The sequence below is a fragment of the Stegostoma tigrinum genome, chromosome 1, assembly GCF_030684315.1.
Source record: "Stegostoma tigrinum isolate sSteTig4 chromosome 1, sSteTig4.hap1, whole genome shotgun sequence".
Taxonomy (NCBI): domain Eukaryota; kingdom Metazoa; phylum Chordata; class Chondrichthyes; order Orectolobiformes; family Stegostomatidae; genus Stegostoma; species Stegostoma tigrinum.
Window position 1 is genome coordinate 29365225 of NC_081354.1, and position 23231 is coordinate 29388455.

Below are 23231 nucleotides of genomic sequence, written 5' to 3' on the forward strand. Positions count from 1 at the left end.
AGTATGAAGATTTATAACCAATTACACTTTCTAACTAAAGCACACAAATCTGAGAAAGTCAATTTTTTAAAGCTAGGTGTAAATTCATTGGAATGCATAACATGTAGCTATTACTGTTGCACTCATTTCATAGTAACTTACAAAAAAAAGTCAGACATTTCAAAAAAAAGTATAGAAATAAATCTGGTATCAAAATCTGCATTTTGATAAATATATAATACTAAAATGATCACTGTATGGCAATGCTTAAATCATGGATTGCATGAACAAAAAAGAAAAATAAAGACATTTTAAAAATCTTTAAAACCCATGGGTTAACATGGTGACAAACACAGCACATGACGAACAGGTCGTGTTGTACCTGTCAGCTGTCTGACTGCTGGGCTGCAGTTTGAACTCCTGCGGAAGAACCCCCAGTGGAGGGCTAGAATTCCTTGAAAACAGTAAACATCAACAGTACATTCAACACTCACACATATCACCAATAACACATAACTTTTACCTATTGCCAACTGGAAAGAATTGAACAGTGTACATAACTTTCACATTCATAATCTGATACTACATGCACAAACTAGATAGGTTTTTCATCAAAACATGCAACATAATAAAACAAAAGACAAATGCACACCATTTGAACCACTGATTAGAAAGCAAAGGTGTAAATAGGAACCAATGCTTTTATAGTAGAGAAAATGTGTACAGGATCTCATCATAACATCTGGTTACGAATAAGATCAAGAATTCCTATTGTTCCTCTTATCGCCTCATGAGACTATGCGTCTCCTGTCGGGGAGAAAAATGACTTCATCTCAAACTTTCACCAATACTCTTTTATTGGCAATTTGCCTATCTGCTGATCTTAACATACGTACACATTTCATCAAAAATTTGGCAACTGAAAGTTTGACGAACTGCTAGACTACACAGCTCATTTTCCTGAAGATTACATAAGTGTAACTACTTCTCAAAAGTCAAACTAAGGAGATGTTGTAACAAGCCAAGCTTTACACGGAATAGTCAAAGTGGAGCTATTTCTTTGTCCAAAGAAGTCATACAATTTTCATTCTGACATCAGAAATTTCCAAAATTAATTTAAAAATAAGGAAAAGGCAGCATGACTTTGCCCCTACAAGAACAAGACATTAGCAAGACAGTAAGATCTTCAACTTCAACTGCAGTGCTACAAAACCTATAAATCCTTTATACTTCCTCTCATCTAGCCCCATTAATATCAAGTTTTAATACCGTATTAACTAACCAACAGAGCACACTTTTTAAAGAAAACAATACAATTTTAATTTACAGCAATTCAACAATATATTAAATTATTAACCCAATAAAAGACCCTGATCACAGTGTGGCTTGAATATATGTCAGTTCAGAATCCAGACTGTTGGAGATGACAACACAATACAGAGTCCGAATTGTTGGGTGAAGGAGAAACAATTTGAATGGGTGAAAATGCTTCTAATTTATTTGGAACAGACTTAAAGATTGACTGGCTAAACTGTAATTCAACACTGGGATGCATTTAAAGAAAAGGTAGATAGTTCAGATACAATAAAGGGATATATTCTCACGTGGGAAAATGTAAGGCAAATAAATCTAGAGGTCCCTGATTAACAAAAATGGTAAAGAATAAAATGAAGCAAAGAAAGGTGCATAAAACAGATGTCAACAGTATAATACAATCAGAATCAGTGTCTATATAGAAGCTTCATAAGGAAATTGAAAAAGCAAATAAAAGCAAAGACAGATTATCAGAAGAAACACATAGTGAACATAGGAAAGGGAATCCAAAATAGTTTCCACAGGCATGTAAGAATAAAAGGTTGGTACAATAAGTAATTGCGCTGATTATGAACCAGAAACAGGAATTACAGGAATGACAACAGAGGATTTAAAGAGTACAAACGTTAACCCTTGTTCAAAAGGATGCAAAAATATGTCCAACAATTACAGGTTGGTTTAACTTCAGTGGTGGGTAGTTTTTTTTTCCACAATGATTCACGACATAATCAGGGCCAGCCATCACAGATTTGTTATGGGCAAAATGTTTAACTACCTTGTATGAGTTTTTTGAAAAGGTGACAGAGTGATGAGTGTAATACAATTGGTTTTCTATACATGAACTTTCAAAAGATATTTGTTGAGTACTGCACAACAGATGTGAGCTCTACTCATGGATTAAACGCATGATAATTAGAAAACTGGCTAGAAAACTGGATGAATGACAGAAAACAGACTGGTGGATAATGGTTGTGTTTTTAACCAACAGGAAGGTTTATGGTGAAATTTCTCAGGGGTCAGTGATGGGATCCCTGCTTGTCTTGTGTTGTATACAGGGTACAATTTCAGAATGTGTGGATGACATGAAACTTGGAAGTATTATGAACTGGGAGAAGGATGTGTAGAACTTCAAAAGAATAGCCAGGAGAGTGGAATAGGTAGACAAGTAGTGGATGAAATTTAATGCAGAAAAGTGTGAAGTAATTCATTTGGTAAGAAAATGTAGAGACGTAATATAAACTAAAGCACTCAGTTTGAACAATAGTGTAGTTGCAGAGGGTCTGGAATATACATGCACAATACACGGCTTGATAGATCGATTCATTGAGCACAAAGGATCAGAGCTTTATATAAAGGGATATAGTGTACAAAAGCAAGGTAAGCATGATAAACATGTACAAAACAAAGTTTTAACCTCAATGCATGTATCACATTGAACATAAGTATCACATTGACCTCTTGGTGCCACATTTTACTGAGTGGTTGGATCTAGAATGCACTATCTGAGAGTGTGGAGGAGATAGATTTAATGGTGTTATTAAAAAGGGAATTAGATAATTATTTCAAGTCAAACATTTGTAGAGCCATTGTGAAAAATCAAAGATTGGCCTCAAGTGAACCGCTATTGCTGAGAGTTAGCATGGACATGTTGAGTCGAATAACCTTCCCGTGTACTATCATTATTGTACAATTACAAGTTAATGATGTCAATGCAAGATCCATATTTGAGCTATCTTCTCTTAATCCCGTTTACCTTTTCTTTCCCAAGAGTTTAGAAAATAATCATTTTCGGGAAAATTGTTACGTGGGGTAGTTTAATTTAGTATATAGAACATGGCTTGCCAATCTTCACTGCAGCAGTGACAGAAAAATTATCTATTTCTCCTCTTCTTACAGGATGGGGGTTGCAGACAGAAGGGGTCTAACATTTCACCCCTTTAGGGGTGACTTTCAGGCCTAGCCTTTGCCACATTTGTGTTGTTTGATCAGGGCATTGAATGTTTCCTCCGAATTTGGTAGACAGGTAATTGGAGAACTGGCAGGATCGAGCCCTTAAGTCACCATTAATTGACTACCTTAACAGGTGGCAAGTTGAGAACGTCATCCATAGAGCTTTGCATCCAGTACTTAATTGCAGAGGTGACAAGAAAGATCAAATTCCTCTCCAGGGCCAATTGTCCAAGAAGTACGGACAGATTCAGTTGTGTAAAGTGAAAGAATTGAAATAAAACTGTAAAATTAACTTTACGTAAAATGTCTGTCTTGTATTATATGTTTAAAATCTTCCTTCAACTTTATTCTGGCCCACAAAAGTTTCAAGCTTTTCTACAAGGGGAACAGGAAACACTTTCCAATTAATCTAATCACAGCTCCAGGATTATTTTGCCAGTCAAAATTTTGACTACACTGCAACATATGCTTGGAAAATATAGATTAAATTCAATTCAAAACCTAACACCATTAGGGTTTATTCAGGCCAGCTACTTGAACTGTCCACATGGTTTCAACACAAAAGTAATCTTAATGAAAATTATCTTCACTCTAAAACCCATCCCCCAAGTTGCCCATTGACTTTAAAAAAATCTCAACAGGAAAGTTAACTATTCAAAGTGTCTTTAATCTCTGAAATTTTGAAAAGAAAAAAAAAATCAAGACAAAAATGGACCTTAACTGCAATACCAAAGCTTCTTAGCTCCAGGAATTTATATTTACAGACACTTGAACATGCATGTGTACACAGACAGATTTATTGTGCCATACCCTGTGGTACTTAATCAAAGTTCTAACACTGTGTCCAAATGTTAGCATCTGAGCCAATGGGACAATTAGGACAAACAATATCAAGACGTAGGGATTTTTTTTGGGCATTTGTTACCCTCTCCAATTTTCAAATTGTGGGTATCTTATTGAAACACAGGAGTGCTAACTACTGTCCAGTACTCAAAAACATAGTTTTAACTCCTGTGTGAACATTAACACTCAGATTCTATTCACCCACATGGAGTATCATTATCAAACCTAATCTAATGGGAGAATTTCTGGACAGTGGTCACAAGTGTCATTCTTGGTCAACTGCCTGTACCCTGACTTAGGTACATTGATGGTTTGCCACAATACAAAACTTGGATTTTACTAGAATGAAGATGATAAATTGCTGTATGAACTCAATAAACAACACAAACATTTTAAAGCTCTCAAAATTGAAGAAAAACAACTTAAAGAAGAAAACTTCAAACTTTAATGTTTCAAGGATGTTCAAAATCAGAAGCTTAAATGTTTAAAAATGTAAATTATTCACTAATCTCCCAAGAAAATTAAACTTTCTGATGGCCTTCAAGGGTTTAACACCTTCCAAATCCTATTTCCTTCAAAAAAATGCAACATACATTTCTTGTCACATGCTGCAACAAAGCAAGGAGCAAAATTAGTTTCCCAAACAAATAAGGAAATTCCAACATGAATCAGAGCATACCAGTTACTGTCTCACAAACTCAGTACTTACTTTATCAGAAGACCTTGATTTGGCAACAGCTCTAGATGAATTTTACCACCTTCTGCAGTTCGGAGATAAGCAAATTCTTCCAACATGTCAATATCGACAGACGTGATTAAGGACAAGTTGTGTACTGTCATTTTAGTGCACTATTAGCTAATTTGTAATATGTTTACAACGTGTAGGAGGTGTACCTTCCGCCAGTAGCGTCACAGCATCGTTGTAATTGAATGGTCTCCCATCTGGCTAATTTATTTGAATGCGAGAATGTCATACCTTACATAACACTTAAAAAGCACAAACAAGTTCATAACATTGTTTCTTTCAACGTCGTTTCTAAAAATCAAACAGTGTTTGCATTCCACACAAATGTCCTCCCATTTCATTTATCCCTCATCTCAGACTTACAGTTTAATTTTTCTATTCCCTTTTTGTTCATGTCCTCCAATTGGTAGAAGTTATATCCAGATTACAAACTATTACTTCAGTATTTATATATCACCTGGTTAAAGTGTACTCTAATAATACTCATTTATTCTATCTCATAGTTTGACAAGCAATGAACTTACACAAATAGCACTACCTCCATTTTGCAGGAATAAAATCATAAATCATTAATAACCATGTTCAAAATTCATTAAATTAATGCATTAAAAATGGTTTTTGACTCAAAAACTACAGAGCTTGAATATAACCAGCCCTCATTGTATGCTTTGGTATGGGAAAGGGTTTTGTTTACCATGACATTTTTCAGAAACACATTAGGAATGTTGAATCATGTACTCTTTTTAAATTAATTTATGGGAGGCGGGCTTTGATGACTGGGCCAACATTTATTGCTAGTCCTTAATTACCTTGAGAAAGTAAAGCCTTCTTGAACCTCTGCAATCAGTTTGCCTGATTGAAGACTTTTAAAAAGTCCATTCCCCAACTACTAACTCTACCCCAAACCCGAACAACAGTTTGATGCTAATGGTATCATTCATAACTTTGTCACATTTTAACCTTAGAAGAGGTTCCAACCACATTTTGGTACCATTACGAATATGGCCTACTTCTATGACCAAAACATCATGCCTCAGCTCAGCTGCTGCTGCAACCCTCATTTAACCCTGTAACATTTGGTCTGGACTGTCAGAACATATTCGTGGTTGGTCAGCATATCCCATCCTCCGCAAGAGGGTCACGCCATTATTCGGAAAAAATCCTGCTCGACAATCAGCTTTGTACTTGCTGACTTACAACGGCCTCTGGGTCAAGCAACATGCTTACTTAAAATTTTCAATTTTTTTCAATGCCTTTGATGGTCACAACCTCCCTCTCGGTAATCACCAGCCTGGCAACTCTCAAGAGAAACAGCTGCACTCATCCAGTTCTGGGATTTTCAGGAATCCCGATTTTAGTCTCTCCAACAGTGGTTGTCTCATTTTCAGCAGCATAGCCTCTGAACTCTGGAAATCCCTCCCCAGAGCTCTCAATTCTTCTTTATTACTTTAAGATCTCTCTCTGATTAAACCTTTGACTCTCTGCTCATACAGTCATAATATCTGCTCATACAGTTCGTTGTCATTATCTGTTTATTAAAATACCTCATGAAGTAACTTTTAATGTTAAATATAGACAAAATACAAGTGACAGAGCAAGACAGGGAAAAATACAGAGCAAGAGAGTAACAGAGATTGAGAGGCTGAAAAAGATACAGAGAGACTGAAAGAAAGGGTCAGAGGGACAGACATAGACAGAGAGAGAGTGCCAGAGACAGAGAGCGAGACAGACAGAAAGTGAGCGAGAGAGAGAGAGAGACAGAGACAGAGAGAGAGAGAGAGATAGATAGACACAGAGGGAAACAGACACGTGGAAACAAAGAGAGAAAGAGACAGAGACACATACAGAAAGAAAGAGACAGAGAAAGACAGAGAGAGACAGAGGGAGAGAAAGAAACAGAGCGAGAAAGCAAGAGAGCGAAAGAGAGAGAAAGCGCGACAGAGACAGACAGAAAGCATCAGAGAGACAGAGAGAGAGAGGGAGCAAAAAAAGAAAAGACAAAAAATTGGGGGACAGAGAGACAGACAGAGATTGGCTAGGTTGCTTTGAAGTGTCATGGGAAGAAAGCCTGGTTTGCCTAATGGGCATGTACAAACAAATGCACGTGAAACTAAATGAGTGACAGCAATCACATTAGCCAGGTATAGTTAAAATAGAACTTTGGTGTCCAGAGTAATAAACACCAGTGAATGAAACTAGTCTTTGGAAGATGATTCAATACCATGACCTCTGACTCAAACTCAGACCAATAAAGGAGATTAATTAAAATGCATTTCAGGATTTTCTGGCATATAACTGAAAAGGTAAAAGGATACTTGTGACATAGTTGAAGAAGTTTTCATACTGAAATGATCCTTGTTGACAAATTTTGTCAACTGCTTTGAGAAATAGGTTTTCTCCACGAGGCCAGTCCAATTGAAGTAGTACAATCACATGACCTAAAGCCAGATCATCTCGTATATCTGTAAAGGCTCTCAACTATATAAAACAGAATTATTTGTTAACTCTTTCCAAAGAAATTAAGAAATTGCAAAACTACTTCTCAGGAGTCTTGTTTTATTTTATGCTGTCAAATGCTGAAAAAGCTTCAATGCTGATGCATTGAAACAATGTGTTGGCATGCATGTGTGTATAATCAGTCCAAAAAAAGATAACAATTAATCTCCAAATAACTCATTTATCAATGTAACCTCTAATCTGACATGATTTATTTATTGCTGTTTAGTATTATTTATGAATAATTAGGGATGATTTAACTATAACCTATTATGTCTTTCAGGCACCCCACTGGCAAGTTTTCAGTAAGATGTTCGACAAGGTTCCTCATGGCGGACTGGTTAGCAAGGTTAGATCACGCAGAGTACAGGGAGAACTAGCTATTTGGATACAGAACTGGTTCAAAGATAGAAGACAGAGAGTGATGGTGGAGGTTTGCTTTTCAGACTGGAGGCCTGTGGCCAGCGGTGTGCCATGAAGATCGGTGCTAGATCCACTGCTTTTCATTATTGATTTAAATGATTTGAAATGCAAACATAGGGAGTATGGTTAGTAAGTTTGTAGATGACACCAAAATTAGAGGGATGGTGGAGAAAGAACAAGGTTACCACTGAGTACAACAGGATCTTGATCAGATGGGCCGAGGAGTGGCAGGTGGAATTTAATTTAAATAAATGTGAGGTATATAGGATAATGCAGAAGGTGTTTGGTATGCTTGCTTTTACTCGTCAGTGCACTGAGTACAGGAGTTGGGAGGTTGTGCTGTGGCTGCATAGGATATCGGTTAGGCCACTATTGGATTGCCGTGTGCAATTCTGGTCTCCCTGCTACAGGAAGCATGCTGTGAAACTTGGAAGGGTTCAGAAAAGATTTACAAGGATGATACCCAGTGGGGAAAGGCTGAATAGACTGGGGCTATTTTCCCTGGAGCACTGGTGGCTGAGGGATGATCTTATAAAGGTTTATAAAACCATGAGGGGCATGGATAGGGTAAACAGACAAGGTCTTTTCCCTGCGGCAGGGGAGTCCAAAACGAGAGGGCATAGGTGGAAAGATTTGCAAGAACCTAAGAGGCAACTTTTTCACACAGACGGTGGTATATATATATGGAATGAACTGCCAGAAGCGGTGGTGGCTGGTACAATTACAACATTTAAAAGGCATCTGAATGGGTATATAAATAGGAAGGGATTACAGGGATATGGGGAAATGCTGGCAAATGCAATTAGATTTATTTAGGATATCTGGTGGGCATGGACAAGTTGGTCTGAACCTGTTTCTATGCTGTATCTCTGTATGACTCTACGACTAAGCTGCATTACACCAGGGATATTTAGTTTCCAATTTAATGCCATACCTCACTGGAATAGTGCACTCACAACCAAGCCCTGCTATTCCCAAAGTCTCCACAAAAAAATGAAACATTTTATCAAAGTATGCACAGTTAGAAATATACCTGACACATAGACCTAGATTAAGTGAAAAACATGGGCCAGACTTCTCTGCAAAACAAGAATTACTATTTATCACACAAATAGATTCTAGTCACAGATAAACAACTATGAACTGTCAACACATAAGTCTCCTGGTTAAACCTCTAATCTGTTTTTAAAATTCCCCCTACACACATCCATACAGACAGACAATAAAAATTGATGTTGTGGTGGAGGACAAAAATACTTGGGAAACAGCTCAACTACACAAGTCTTCTGGATTTTGATGGAGTGTTTCTTGTGTTTTCCAAGTCGTTCAATTCTCTGATCTGTTCCTTCAGGTCCTCTCACCTTTCTGGAGGCACATGAGGCACTGGAGGTTCATGAATTATAAAGTCTCTGACTTATCCACTAACAGCAACAGGTTAAAAGAAAAGCATCCTTTGGGCTTTAGAGGGACGAAGAGACATGAGGGGAGGGAGGGAGGCATGGAGAAAGTGGGGTTGGGAGGGAGAAAGTAAGAGAGAGAGAGAGGGGTAGGGAAAGGAAGAAAGAGAGAAAAACAGACAGACAGACAAAAGAAACAGATATACACATTTGCTGTATTCAGCAGTCCAAAGGCTTCTGCCAATATCATTCATACCTAAAAGATATTCAGCTCCATCAGTCAGATCCACAGTAATTTTTTTAAAAAGTTGGAAGTGAGGGTCACATTTTCAGTGGTCACCTGCTTTTACTCTAATCTGTAACTTCAGTGGAAATTCAAGAGCAAATAAAATCTTCCATGATAGCCTCTTAGGCAAATGCACTGTAAATGCATTGCGGAGCCAGATATTTGACATTTTGACTCTCAGTCTGTGACAAGTTAACACAACACAACTAAGCAGAAAATTATTGGCTCCTATAGAGAAGGAGAGCAGGGAAACTGGATAGTGGGAAAAGAATGGTAGTGATCATGATTTTAATAGTGACTCATGGCTGAAAACAAACATTTCAGGGAATGCAAGCTCCTGAAGGGCACCATATAAATGCAAGTTCTTTATTCTCCTTTTTGGTTGGTTGTCTGATTAATACTTCTTACCCATGTTTGACACAAAAATGCTAGTTGAGTAAAACACTGGAGAGTGAGCAGTGCTTTGGAACTGTACCTTGTAGGCAAAACCCAGCCTCCAAGCAAAGAATAGGGGAAAAAAACAATTCATTTTCATAGAAAACTTTGTTGCTTAGCAAGACTGATTCAAATTCTTACTTATGGACATATCTGTTAATTAGTCATGTTGACAAGAAGGTTCAGTCAATCAGCTTACCTTAAAGCAGGCCAACATTAACTGAAGGCAATATGGCATCATAGCTTTACTTGTACAAGGCAACAGTTTGAGGTCTGAAGCTGAAAATAAATGGGGTCAAAGAGAAGAAAATGAAAACTGTGAAATGGTTCATTTAGATCTTTTAAGAAGTTAAGCAAAATGATCATTTCTGTAAACTCAGTATTTCTTGACAGTGTTAAACAAATTATGTTGCACGTTAAGTGTCAGTGACTTAATAAAGTCTACATTTTGTGCAAATATTTGTATTTAAAGTTTTTAAAAATGTAGACAAGGGTAATCCAAGCCTCTTTGCTGCTTTTTTTGACAACATGTAAAGCTCAGCTAAGATGGTAAGAAGGCAATCACCCCCTTGGCCTTGATTACGTTGTTGTTGTGCAGAAACTATTCACAGTACAGAAGCAGTCCTGGTTCTGTCAGAGACAATAGGAGCTGCAGTTGCTGGAGAATCCGAGATAACAAAGTGTGGAGCTGGATGAACACAGCAGGCCAGACAGCATCTTAGGGACACAAAAGCTGACGTTTTGGGCCTAGACCTGCTGAAGAAGGGTCTAGGCCCAAAACGTCAGCTTTTGTGCTCGTAAGATGCTTCTTGGCCTGCTGTGTTCATCCAGCTCCACACTTTGTTACCTCTGTCATCAGGTAGTTGTATTTCCACAGTGGAGCAAGTTCAAGAATTGAGCAACATGTGGATAAGCAATCTATGTTTCGAGGTTAGTGCCTTTATAATTATCACAAATTATGGGGTTTGAGCTTGTTACATTCCATTTACATTTCGCAGATTTGTTTCACTCAAAGGCTTTAAGCTACTGAAGGAATAAAGTTTAGTGTAACATTTATTACTTTAAGAATATAAAATGTAGGTAAGTTCTATTTTTGACATATCAAACTTATCTATCTACCTATCTTTCTTATCATCCTCTTCAAACCTTTCTACTTTCAGAAATGAATCCAAGTCTTTTGAACCAATTTATATGGTATGTTTCAATAATCTTTCCAAGCATTAAAACTATCAAGAAATTTAAATATCATGTGTGAGTCAGAAATGCAATTCCTCAAAAGAGAGTGGTCAGCGCAGCAGATCCCATGATTACTACCAAGAATTCTATAGTCAGAAGACAGCACAGCCTCCTGACACATCAACATTGGATCTGTGTGTAGATATTCTAGAGGGTGTGAGCAGTTCAAGTAACTTGAAGGGAAGAAATGTCCCAACAATATCTCATGTGTGAAACTTAAAGGCACCTATCGCGCAGATGCCTTTCCCCAAAAGTAAAAATGAGGTTTTATCAAACTGACACATCAACTCTGTTTCGCTCTCAAAGGTGCTGAATATTCAGAGCGCCTGTCTTTAATTCAGATTTTTCATTACTGCACTGTTTGATTTTCTGTAAATTATCCAATTGCAATCCTAACTATTTCATACATTACAAAAAGAAGTAGGAAAATAAAGATCATAACTATTTATTTTTGAGACAAACTAATCATATACCTCCTATGTTTTGTCCATGCTGAACAGGCATAATACAGGTTACTTTCATTACTGTGATCTAAATAAAACTCTACACTGACAAGACGTACCAATGAAACACTGTACAGACAATACTTTTGCAACTAATTTTAGAAAGGCAACAGGCACTGTCAGACACATCAACTCCTTTGAATGCCTCAAAAACTTCAGGCAAATAAATTAAAAAGATTAAAAAATAACTCACACTGGTGCATACCTTTCTTAAATCTAGGTTTTACTTTTGGAATTTCCTCCTGTACTCTAACCACTTCTTGTGCACATGGAATAACACTGCACATAACGTCCAACACCTTATCACATGTCATCTACAGTAAGAAAAGAAAAATTCAAATTCACGCACAACTTCATTACATTGGCAAAGTTTCTTAATCTTCTTTCCAAATTATGACATAATAAATTACAAGGCTATTAAGTATTTTAAAAGAAAAGGCTACAAAATCTAGATACGTTCTATTTTTGACAGATCAAACTTATCTACCTATCTTTCTCATCATTCTCTTCAAAATTTTCTACTTTCAGAAATGAATGCAATAGTCTTTTGAACCTATTTATATGGTTTGTTTCGGTAGTTTTCCAATCATTAACACTAACAAGAAATGTAAATACTATGTGTGAATCAGAAATGCAATTCCTCAGAAAACAGAAGTGGTCAACACAGTGGATTCCTGAACTAACAAATCCTTTACAAACAAATTACAAAACTTCTTTTTTCTTTGTACATATCGATAATCATTTCATTCAAAAGCAAATGGCAGCAACTAGCTCTTTAAACATCCAGAATCATCTGCTTATGAAGTAGGGTTACAGAACAGCAACATTTCTAAGTTTTCTTTCGATCTTGGTAAGGAATAGCATTTCATTTTAACTATTCAGATCTGAAATTGACTGTAAAACAGACTCTTAGTTGGGATCCAGCATCCACAACAGCAACTACTATATTAATCTGAGGAAGGGTCACTGGACCCGAAACATTAACTCTGACTGTTTCTTCACAGATGCTGTCAGATCTGCTGAGCTTTTCCAGCAATTTATGTTTTTGTTCCTGATCTGCAGCATCTGCAATTCTTTCGGTTTTTACTGCATTCATCAAGTAGATCACTAGATTAGCAATCCAACTGTCTCTTCTGATGAGTATGACGTGAATCACAAACATGAATTCAAGTAAGGTTTTCAAACAAATTAAGAAGATATTCCAGATCCAACCAAAAGTAATCAATAATGTATTATGAGGCTTCAATTTTGTGAAGTGGATAGGCAAAAGTCATTTCCTAAATTCTCAGAATAGTTTACCATTGTCTACTTACTCTGTATTCTCCCAAAGCAAAGTGACAGGCAGCCATTTGGATTAGCGCTCTCTGTTGCTCAAGTGTGCCCTGACTTATGACATGCTGCTGGGCTCCTTGAAGAGCACCTAACTGATGAAGACTGTTTATTGCTTTCCTGTATTGACCCTTCAAAAACAAATGCATTCAATTACATATCACGGCAATAAAAACATCACTTACATAATTTATATAATTCCCATTATGTAAACGAGGGGAAAAAAGACAAACATTTACACCTAATCTTGAGGCCATTTCAATAATCTTACTCTCCCTTAATCAGCAAACTAAGATTTGCATAAAAGATTATAGGAATTGTAAGTGCTAATATTCTTCTCCTAAATTGCATGCTCTCAATGTTATTTCTCTCTAGAGTCCTTTAAAGCAGTTTAACTTCATTTATATAAAAATTACCCATTCTCCACCATTTTCCTTTCCTTCACTGTCTGAGCAGCACAGAAGACATAGCTTTATTGAGAATTGTACCAGTGTTCAAAGTACAGGTGCCAACATTGCATACAACTGAAATGTCAAATGGTACAATTTTGAATCTAAATGTTATTTAAATAATTAAAGTCAAGTTGCAATATTTAGATAGCGTTCAGGACTGGCAGGGAATGAGGAGACGGTGAGGTGGGGATGGGGGTTGAGGGAGCAGGGGGTTAGTGGGGGAGGTGGCAGTAAAGGAGGAGGGAGGAGGTGAAAATGCTGAAGGAAGAAAAAAGTGGAGGGTGGGGTTGACGATGCAGGACAGGTGGTGGTGGGGTGGAGGCACAGGAATACACTACCCCTCCCTGAAAGTGTCTCCCTTCTCCCAGGCCATACTCTCTCAGAACCTTCTCCTTCTCCTCTTCTCCTGGACTGCATCCAACTCGCCCCCCTTTCTCCTGTGTCACATCCCTCAACTTGTTTTAATTTGCATGTGCAAATTTAAGCAACGCAAAGCTCATATGCCCTAGTTTCATCAAATACAACCTTTTAAAAAACAAAAAAGTGCTTAGAGATCAACAGACCTGTGGGGACAACGTTATATTGGAAAATTCAAACTTATAAGAAAACTTAAAAATTCTGTTAAATAGCACCTTTATTTTTAGGGATTTTAGTGAGATAGATTTTTTAAAAACCTTTACGGTGGTCGTGTATTGGACAGTCTTTGTATGAAAGTGATTGTATAAATTTTTGGTGAAATGTGAATGGGTGAGCAAAGAACGTAAAACTTAATTAAGTAGAAAGATAAAACAGGTTGACCAAAACACTTACTTTACTAAAATAAAATCAAGTCAATTCCCTAGGTATAATTCAACAGTCACAACACAAAAGATAAACTAATAATTTAGAATGATGATAACTTAATTAACTTCGATCAGTAGATTCAAATTAAGTTTCTAGTTAATAAGGCTAAACAGATATACTTGACAATAAAAGGTATCTGCATTAAACAGTGTGACCTTAAATCTTTTACCTGGTACACAATCATATCTGTTATGAATATCCTCAACCACAACCAGGTTTCAGTCTTCCAAGACATGCAGATTCGTGTAAATTCTTAAGAATAAATAAAAAATCAGAAATAAGTTCTGCAATGCATCAATAAAAAAGTGTCAAATAGTTAAGGAAAAGAAAAATGATTTTTCAGTACTTGCATGTGCCCTTGCAGTGAGATGCAAAGCAAGACGCAGTTATTAGGCTGTATGAGTTCCAATACATCCAACAGTTCTAAAATAGCAACAAATGTCATTAAAAGGAAGTACAATTCTGGGCCAATTAATCGCATGCCTCATGGTATTGTCTGGTGACAAAAATAGAGCAAATTTGTTGCAAATTTATGGATTTTCTCTGTACTAAATTCCTGAACTTAGCAAACACTTTCTTCTGAGATACTACCTTCAAAATAATTTCTGAAATTGTATGCTAAGATGTTTTCTATTATTTTGGTACAGGGGGATGTATGCAATATGTTAATCAAACCAACAGTGTTGATCGTCAATTGGCATGCATCTCTGGAAGGCAATGCACATGTTTCTAAGCTACAGAATCTGAATAACCCTAACAAGGACAGATGTGTGGCCACAGAATAGATGTCAGCATCTAGTACACAAATTGACTAATTCCTTCTGTTTTTCAGAGGTAAATAAAGACATCTATGGGTACAGAAATAGGCACATATGCAAGTTGGTTATGGGTTTTGATCCAACTCTGAAGTTATTGCTGAGAAGAAATTATTCCCTTTCAATGAAATATTTCCAAAGAAACAATTCTAATATTCAAAAGAATTCGGAAGCTTTCATTATAAGACCATAAGACAGGAATGGAAGAAAGGCCATTTGGCCCATCGAGTAACTCCGCCATTTAATCATGGCTGATGGGCATTTCAACTCCACTTCCCTGCACTCTCCCCATAGCCCTTGATTCCTTCTGAGATCAAGAATTTGTCGATCTCTGCCTTGAAGACATTTAATATCCCGGCCTCCACTGCGCTCTGTGGCAATGAATTCCACAGACCCACCACTCTCTGGCTGAAGAAATGTCTCCTCATTTCCGTTTTAAATTTACCCCCTCTAATTCTAAGGCTGTGCCCATGGGTCCTAGTCTCCCCGCCTAACAGAAGCAACTTCCCAGTGTCCACCCTTTCTAAGCCATACATTATCTTGTAAGTTTCTATTAGATCTCCCCTCAACCTATTAAACTCTAATGAGCACAATCCCAGGATCCTCAGCCATTCATCGTACGTTAAGCCTACCATTCCAGGGACCATCCGTGTGAATCTCCGCTGGACATGCTCCAGCACCAGTATGTCCTTCCTGAGGTGTGGGGCCCAAAATTGGACACAGTATTCTAAATGGGGCCTAATTAGAGCTTTATAAAGTCTCAGAAGCACATCACTGCTTTTATATTCCAACCCTCTTGAGATAAACGACAACATTACATTCGCTTTCTTAATCACAGACTCTACTTGCAAGTTAACCGTTACAGAATCCTGGACCAACACTTCCAGATCCCTTTGTATTTCTGCTTTATGAATTTTCTCACCGTTTAGAAAATAGTCCATGCCTGTATTCTTTTTTCCAAAAGTGCAAAACCTCGCATTTCCTCACATTGAATTTCATCAGATATTTCCTGGACCACTCTCCTAAACTGTCTAAATCTTTCTGCAGCTTCCCCACCTCCTCAGTACTACCTGCCTGTCCACCTATCTTCGTATCATCGGCAAACTTCGCCAGAGTGCCCCGAGTCCCTTCATCCAGATCATTAATGTATAAAGTGAACAGCTGCGGCCCCAACACTGAACCCTGTCGGACACCATTTGTCACTGGTTGCCATTCCAAAAAAGAGTCTTTTATCCCAACTCTCTACCTTCTGTCAGACAGCCAATCCTCAATCCAAGCCAGTAGCTCACCTCGAACACCAGGGGCCCTCACCTTGCTCAGCAGCCTCCCGTGAGGTACCTTATCAAAGGCCTTTTGGAAGTCTAGATAGATAACATCTACTGAGTTTCCCTGGTCTAACATACTTGTTACCTCTTCAAAGAATTCTAACAGGTTTGTCAGGCACGACCTCTCCTTACTAAATCCATGCTGACTTGTTCTAATCCAATCCTGCACTTCCAAGAATTTAGAAATCTCAACCTTAATGATGGATTCTAGAATTTTACCAACAACTGAGGTTAGGCTAATCAGCCTATAATTTTCCATCTTTTGCCTCGATCCTTTCTTAAACAAGGGGGTTACAACAGCAATTTTCCAATCATCTGGGACTTTCCCTGACTCCAGTGACTTTTGTAAGATCATAACCAAAGCCTCTGCTATCTCCTCAGCCACCTGCCTCAGATCTCTAGGATGTAGCCCAATCAGGGCCAGGAGATTTATCGATTTTTAGACCTTTTAGCTTTTGTAGCACTTTCTCTTTTGTAATGCCTACCATACTGAACTCTGCCCCTGACTCTCCTTATTTGTTGGGATACTACTCATGTCTTCCACTGCAAAGTACTTACTAAGTTCTTCAGCTATTTCCTTATCTCCCATCACTAGCCTTCCAGCATCAATTTGGAGCAGCCCAATGTCTACTTTTGCCTCTCGTTTGTTTCTTATGTTTTGAAAGAAGCTTTTACTATCATTTCAAATATTACTAGCTAGCCTATATTCATATTTGATCCTCTCCTTCCGTATTGCTCTCTTTGTTATCCTCTGTTTGTTTTTGTAGCCTTCCCAATCTTCTGATTTCCCAGTGCTCTTGGCCACTTTATAGGCTGTCTCTTTTTCTTTGATAAATTTCCTGACTCCCTTTGTCAGCCATGGCTGTCTAATCCCACCCCGGATAATCTTTCTTTTCTTTGGAATGAACCTCTGCACCGTGTCCTCAATTACACCCAGAAACTGCTGCCATTGTTGCTCTACTGTCTTCCCCACTAGGCTCTGCTTCTAGTCGATTTTCATCAATTCCTCTCTCATGCCCCTGTGACAACCAAAATTATTAAATACCCACCAGCTAGCATTCCCATTGCTTATCTGCCTGTCATTGAGCATCATGCTTGTACTTGGACCTATTCAGACCCTGAAGTAGCCACTTAAGAGATCAGTCCAAAATTGCCAATATTTTGCAATGCCGTGCAAGACCCTGTAGGGTTGTATCTGCTCTGGGGGCACCAGGGACCGACCAGAGTCAACCTAATATTGAACCCCAGCTCAAGTCATTTTCCCCACCCTATTCCCACTTCAACGCTTATCTCTCCCCCACACCCCCACTAATCTTATGGACCAAGCAACCTGCAGCCCTTCACTCAAATCCATCAAACCCACTCGCCACACTCTGTGTAAGAGGAAGCCCCTGACTCAGGAGGCAGGCAGAATTCAGGCAAATGGAAGACGTTTATTCAAGACGAAACCAGTTTACGCAGGGAGAAAGCCAAAGTTTCATCCCCGAATCTGGCCTCAACGTGAGAAAGCAATTTCTCCCTTCATCTTTCGCTCAGACCAGAACAGAGATCAGCGATGCACTCTGATGTTTACAGAGAAATAAAGCATTTTATACTTTTTCTACTATAATAATCAAATACAGTGTAGTCACTGTCTTTCCCTCTAAATCCATACACCCAACCCCGTGGGAACCCTAATCGATGATGGGCATTCCAATGGACAGCTCCAGGTTTTCAATATCTCAGGCATTGTAATTGCTAAGTCTTGGGACCTTTCTATGCATTCTATTCATTCACATTCCATTCATTCACATTCCAAAGTTACTGGCTATATTCCATCAGATTTGTGTCAGATTTGTTTATCTTTAAGGACTGCTTGAATTCTAGTATTCGTTGTATTCCATATGCTGGCTTTACCAAATTCAGTTACTCTTCCGATATTTCCCCACTGTCCTAATTATAGGTGTGAACATATAAAAGACAGTTTTAACTAGGTGCTGTAAGATTTGTAATAAAAGTTAGTTATAAAGTGTAAAAGTTTTTACAGCTACTTCTACGATAGCTCTCTGTCATTAATGGACTGTGCACAATCTATTCTGTTCAAGAGATAAAAGGTGGCATTTCCTACAGCTAATTAACTTTCACATCTAGGATTAAATTTTTTTTGTAATGCTTATATTATACTTTGGTTACATGTGCATCTATCCTTTATGTTGAAAACTACTTCCATGATTATCTGAAGAATCTTTAACTAGAACCTATTTTTTAATACTGTGAGTAACTTCAAAGGAACAACTATTTATTATGAATTAACTTTAGCTCTTGTCTGCAGCTGCTTAGGGAATTAATGTGGTTGGATCATGGGCTGAGACTCACACCTGTTGTTATTCATTTACTGGACAATCAACCTTTCATTACTAAGGGTGGAATTAATCACTTGCCTGCTCTTATGCATTCTTTTATCAAAACGGTCTCAAATGTTTGGCGTAAAGGCTCTTTTGCTGACCTTGGGGTAGCCTTGTTCAAAAGTACTATTATGTTTCATTTAAACATTAGAGCAGGCTGTCCCATTTTGTTTTAATCCATGTTGGCCATTTTGTGGCTTTCAAACATAGGTCGCTTTGTGTAAGCTGATATGGGTCACTTTGTATGGACAGGTACAGGTCACTGCTACACTCAGCCAATCCCAAACTTAAGTAACAATCTGGGTCCTCAGCATTGGGGTCTGCTTGTTACTGCATAGCTGTCAATCTTAAAGTGATGGTCCCAGAGTTATATTCATATCATGTGATAGTGCACTGGCTCCTCCTGGCCTTTTAACCAGGTTGGATGACACCTGAAAATTTCAGCCCTCTGATCCATCTTTTGGCATAGTAACAATCACCGGAACATTTTTCCATCATTTGTCTAGCTAAGAAATGGATCAAGGTGCTTTAATGTGTAACTTCCAACCCATGATGCTGCTTAGCCATTTAACAGTTTACCTTTAGAGTTTTCAGCACTGCTCGTAAGAGTTGCCCATCATCCTTGTTAACCTTTACTAGTTTTACTTCTATTCTACTTTCAAATTTTAAAGTATGCACCACATATTGTATTGATTTGTTCAAATAAAATCTTCTGACCTATTTTATCTCCAACAACATCCTAAGTTTAACTCATCTCAAGCTCGACACAAGATCAAAACAATGAGAAAAGTATATGAATGAGAGTTTAACATCCAAATATACATTGGTACTTGTGAAAGGATCTCTTTATAATCTGGCTTCTTTTAGAAATTGTGTCCTTAGGTGGACTGAATTATTGTGAAGTAATAATTCAATAGTCATTACAGGATCATATCCAGTAGTTTATACAGGCAAAACAGATTCTCAAAAATTTAAAACTTGTCCTTAATTTCTTTAAGCTTAATGGCTGGAGAAAAACCAACAAATGAGTGGCATCAAAATCATAACTCGCTGAATGGCATAATACCAACCATACTTTAATCTTTTATGCCCCCCATGTCAGCATTACTTCAGTTTAAAATGGCACTGATACGCTAAGTAGGACTTGTGCCATCTGGAAATAAGTCTACTAAGTTTCTAAGAAGTCAAAGCAATAATTATATCTTGAATTTGTCACACACTTTAGCAGCAGTAAATCTGAATCTGAAATACAGCGCTACTTATAGTATAAAGCAATTATGAGTAAACCAGAAGATGATTCCCATGTGAAAGACTTGAAACAAAGCTGAATTCTTCAATGCGTTCATACTTATATTTGGCCGGGAATAAACAAACCAAGCTGGTAATTTGTGGTAATAATTGTTAATTATTCAATCTCCAAAGCACTTTTTGAAAATAAAAACCTTGTGCATTTTGACAGAAATCATGATTTTTTTAAAAAAAAATCTTCTCACGGATAGTTGGGTGCTGTAGAGTGGCACAATTTACTCACCAATAGAAAATGGGAGCAGACCCACCTTTTTCCAAAGCCTCTTGAGAATGAAGCAACTCCCAACTTTCTCTTGCAAGCTTAAAGTTTTCAAGTACATCGATGGAGTTTGGCAGCTCAACCTTATTGACAAGTATATGACGGCTACGTCCTTTTCCAGAACATTCTTCATCATCTGAACTCTAAAATACAAAGTGAAACAAAGTTAGCTTGCTTAAAATATAAATATGTCTGTAAGTGTGAACCTAGCAATGGCCATTCACAGACTACATAACTGTGAAGAACAAGATTTATCATGAATGTGAATCTCTTTATCCCCAGCCAATACTTTATACAGAAGTCTAACAGGAATCACTGGATCCATCTCTCTCAAACCAAAATCTGTAACATACGCAGCAGAGTTAAATGGATTGTCTCTCAAAGGACAGCATGCATGAAGTAGCACGGAGTTTGGCAGGAAAGTCTTCAGGCAGACTAGTGGTGGCTGCCAAGTAAGTTTAGCCTTGATCGAAACAGGAGAGTTTTAAATTACTTAAACTCAAAGAAATGACACCAAAATACTAGCTGGCTCAGAAATTATGAATGTTATAATCCACATCTGGGAATATGGAAGAAGGCGTGATCATTAATCCATTTGAGAAGAGATTAACTAACTAAACACTGAGATCCACTGCAACAGGTAACAATCTAGGATGAAAACAAATGATTTTTTTCCCTCCCCTGCTTCAGTGTGCTATTATCAATTGCACTGCCTTCTAGTACATAAACAGAGATCAGCCTGTTTAGAGGGAGTTGAACTGGAACCTGTTGAGTCACTAATAATAGCGAAACAATAATTATAAAAAGTTAAATAACAACTGCACATAATCGCATTAATATAATGACTCATTTATTGCCAGTAAACTGTAACCATGACTTAGCTAGTAGCTCTCTTGTCTCTGATTCAAAAGGTGGCAAATTAAAGTCCTGTTCCAGGACTTGAGCATGAAAGTCCAGGCTGTCATTCCGGTGAAAAACTCGGAGTGCTGTACTGATAGCAATACAGTCATTTATATAGAATGTTAAACCAAACCAAGGTCCCAGTTTTTCTTTAGCAGATGACGCAAAAGATTTCTCAGCATTATTTGAAGAGATGGAGAGTTACCCCCAGTGTCTTGATCAATATTTATCCCTCAGTCAACATCACAAAAACAAATCATTTACTGCATTTCACAAATTCATTTGACAGTTTCCTACACTGCAACAATTACTACACGTCAAAAGTACATAACTGTTCGTCATAAAATACGTGAAATAAAACAGTCATTATACTGACAAATTTCTTGATACTTAAAAAAAATTATGAGACACTAGTGGTGACTATCCATAAATAATAAATCCAGGACTGTTTTCACTTACTACCGTTTATCTGTGAACGTCATTACCAGAGAGAATTGGTGGTTCATTTTACTAGCATCAAAACAAGTTGCAGTACGGGGGAAAATAAAACAAACAAGCTTAATTGTCTGGTACACAAATTGAAGCTTTCCATTGTTTTGTCAGCTTCAAAATTTATGACACACATGATGTTACTGGAGTCTATTAATAAAATTATTAACTTGATATGGGTAGCAGTAGTCAACTATTTTAATGAAGTAGATATTAAAATATTATACATTCTTCCTGTACCTAAGTAAAAATTCTGAGTTGAATTAAACCAAAATGACACCATACCAGGTGCCCTTACTTCATACAAGAGATCGACTGGAGCTGCTAGTATTCATGACTCAAGGTCACCAATACGGAAAAAGTGAAGCTCAGCCAGAACACAGTTCATATACAGACTTTCTGTGGAACTAATGAAAAAGACCTGGAGAAGTCAAAAATCTTTGAAATGTGTCATTGTTGTTACACATCTGAAGCTTCAGCAAACAAGGAAACAAATATTCATACATGCTATCATGCAGAATACAAAATATGCAATAGTTTTTGATTACATAATTCAATCTGTGAAATAATTTGAAAATAACAAGTATATGTTAATTGTGGAGCCTCAAAAAACAATCAATTCATCTTAATCAAGTGATTGAAATGTATTTTTAGAGCCATTTCACTGCATTCCGGAACTTTTCCCACGATAATAAAACACACTAAAATCCAATAACCGATATTCCACACTTTATAAATCAACACTCATTGGCCGTTATATGGTTTATAGAGTTGATCCCATTCATACTAATGTTAATGTCCCATTAACATTATCCTGAATTTGTTTTGCATTGTTAGAACAAATTCTGTTGAACAACAAGTCCAAATGCTCCTTGAAACTCTTGTCAAACAGATCCACAATACAGCTATGAGACTGCAACAATCTCTCATCTCAGACAAAGCAGCAGCAATAGGCCATTAAACCATCGAGCCTGCTCTAGCATTCAACATCGATCACAAGTGAATGTCTACCTCAATGCCACTTTCCTAAATATTCTCCATGTTCTTAAATATTGTTAGCCTCCAGAGACCTATCAATTTCAGTATTTAACATGCTCAATGATTGACTTTTTACAGCCATTTTGGAGAAATTGAAAGAATCATCACCCTCTGAATGAAGAAATTTTGCCTTTCTGTCCATAAAGGCCTATCCTTATTCAGAGACTATACTCCCAAGTTCCACACTTGCCAGTCCAGGAAAACATCTGTACCTGTAAGAACTTTGCAAGTTCCAGTAAGATTACTCCTCTTTCTTCGAAACTCTAGAAAGTTTCCATTCAGACCCCAGTTTCATAGAATGGAATTCATAGAATTGCTATAGTGTGGAAACAGGCCCTTCGACCCAACAAGTCCACACCGACACTTGGAGCATCCCACCCAGGCCCATCCCCATGGATGCACATCCCTGAACACGAAGGCAAATTTAGCATGGCCAATCCACTTAGCCTGCACATCTTTAGACTGTGGGAGGAAACTGGAGC

At 37.6% G+C, this 23231-nt stretch overlaps 1 protein-coding gene across 3 annotated transcripts in view; it reads right to left on the reverse strand.

The window, feature by feature from the left end:
• The window catches only part of ints10 (integrator complex subunit 10), a 55935-nt gene that overhangs the window by 3123 nt on the left and 29581 nt on the right, over positions 1-23231 (reverse strand). The window contains exons 10-17 of one of the 3 annotated variants that reach the window (XM_048531767.2): positions 20312-20465; positions 14401-14483; positions 12921-13067; positions 11813-11921; positions 10068-10147; positions 7147-7309; positions 4796-4889; positions 362-433 (exon numbers count right to left, since the gene is read on the reverse strand). In XM_048531767.2, coding sequence (XP_048387724.1) covers positions 362-433; positions 4796-4889; positions 7147-7309; positions 10068-10147; positions 11813-11921; positions 12921-13067; positions 14401-14483; positions 20312-20465 — 902 coding nt within the window. The remainder of the gene's footprint in view (positions 1-361; positions 434-4795; positions 4890-7146; positions 7310-10067; positions 10148-11812; positions 11922-12920; positions 13068-14400; positions 14484-20311; positions 20466-23231) is intronic. The other 2 variants (XM_048531776.2, XM_048531785.2) reach the window with 2 other exon arrangements.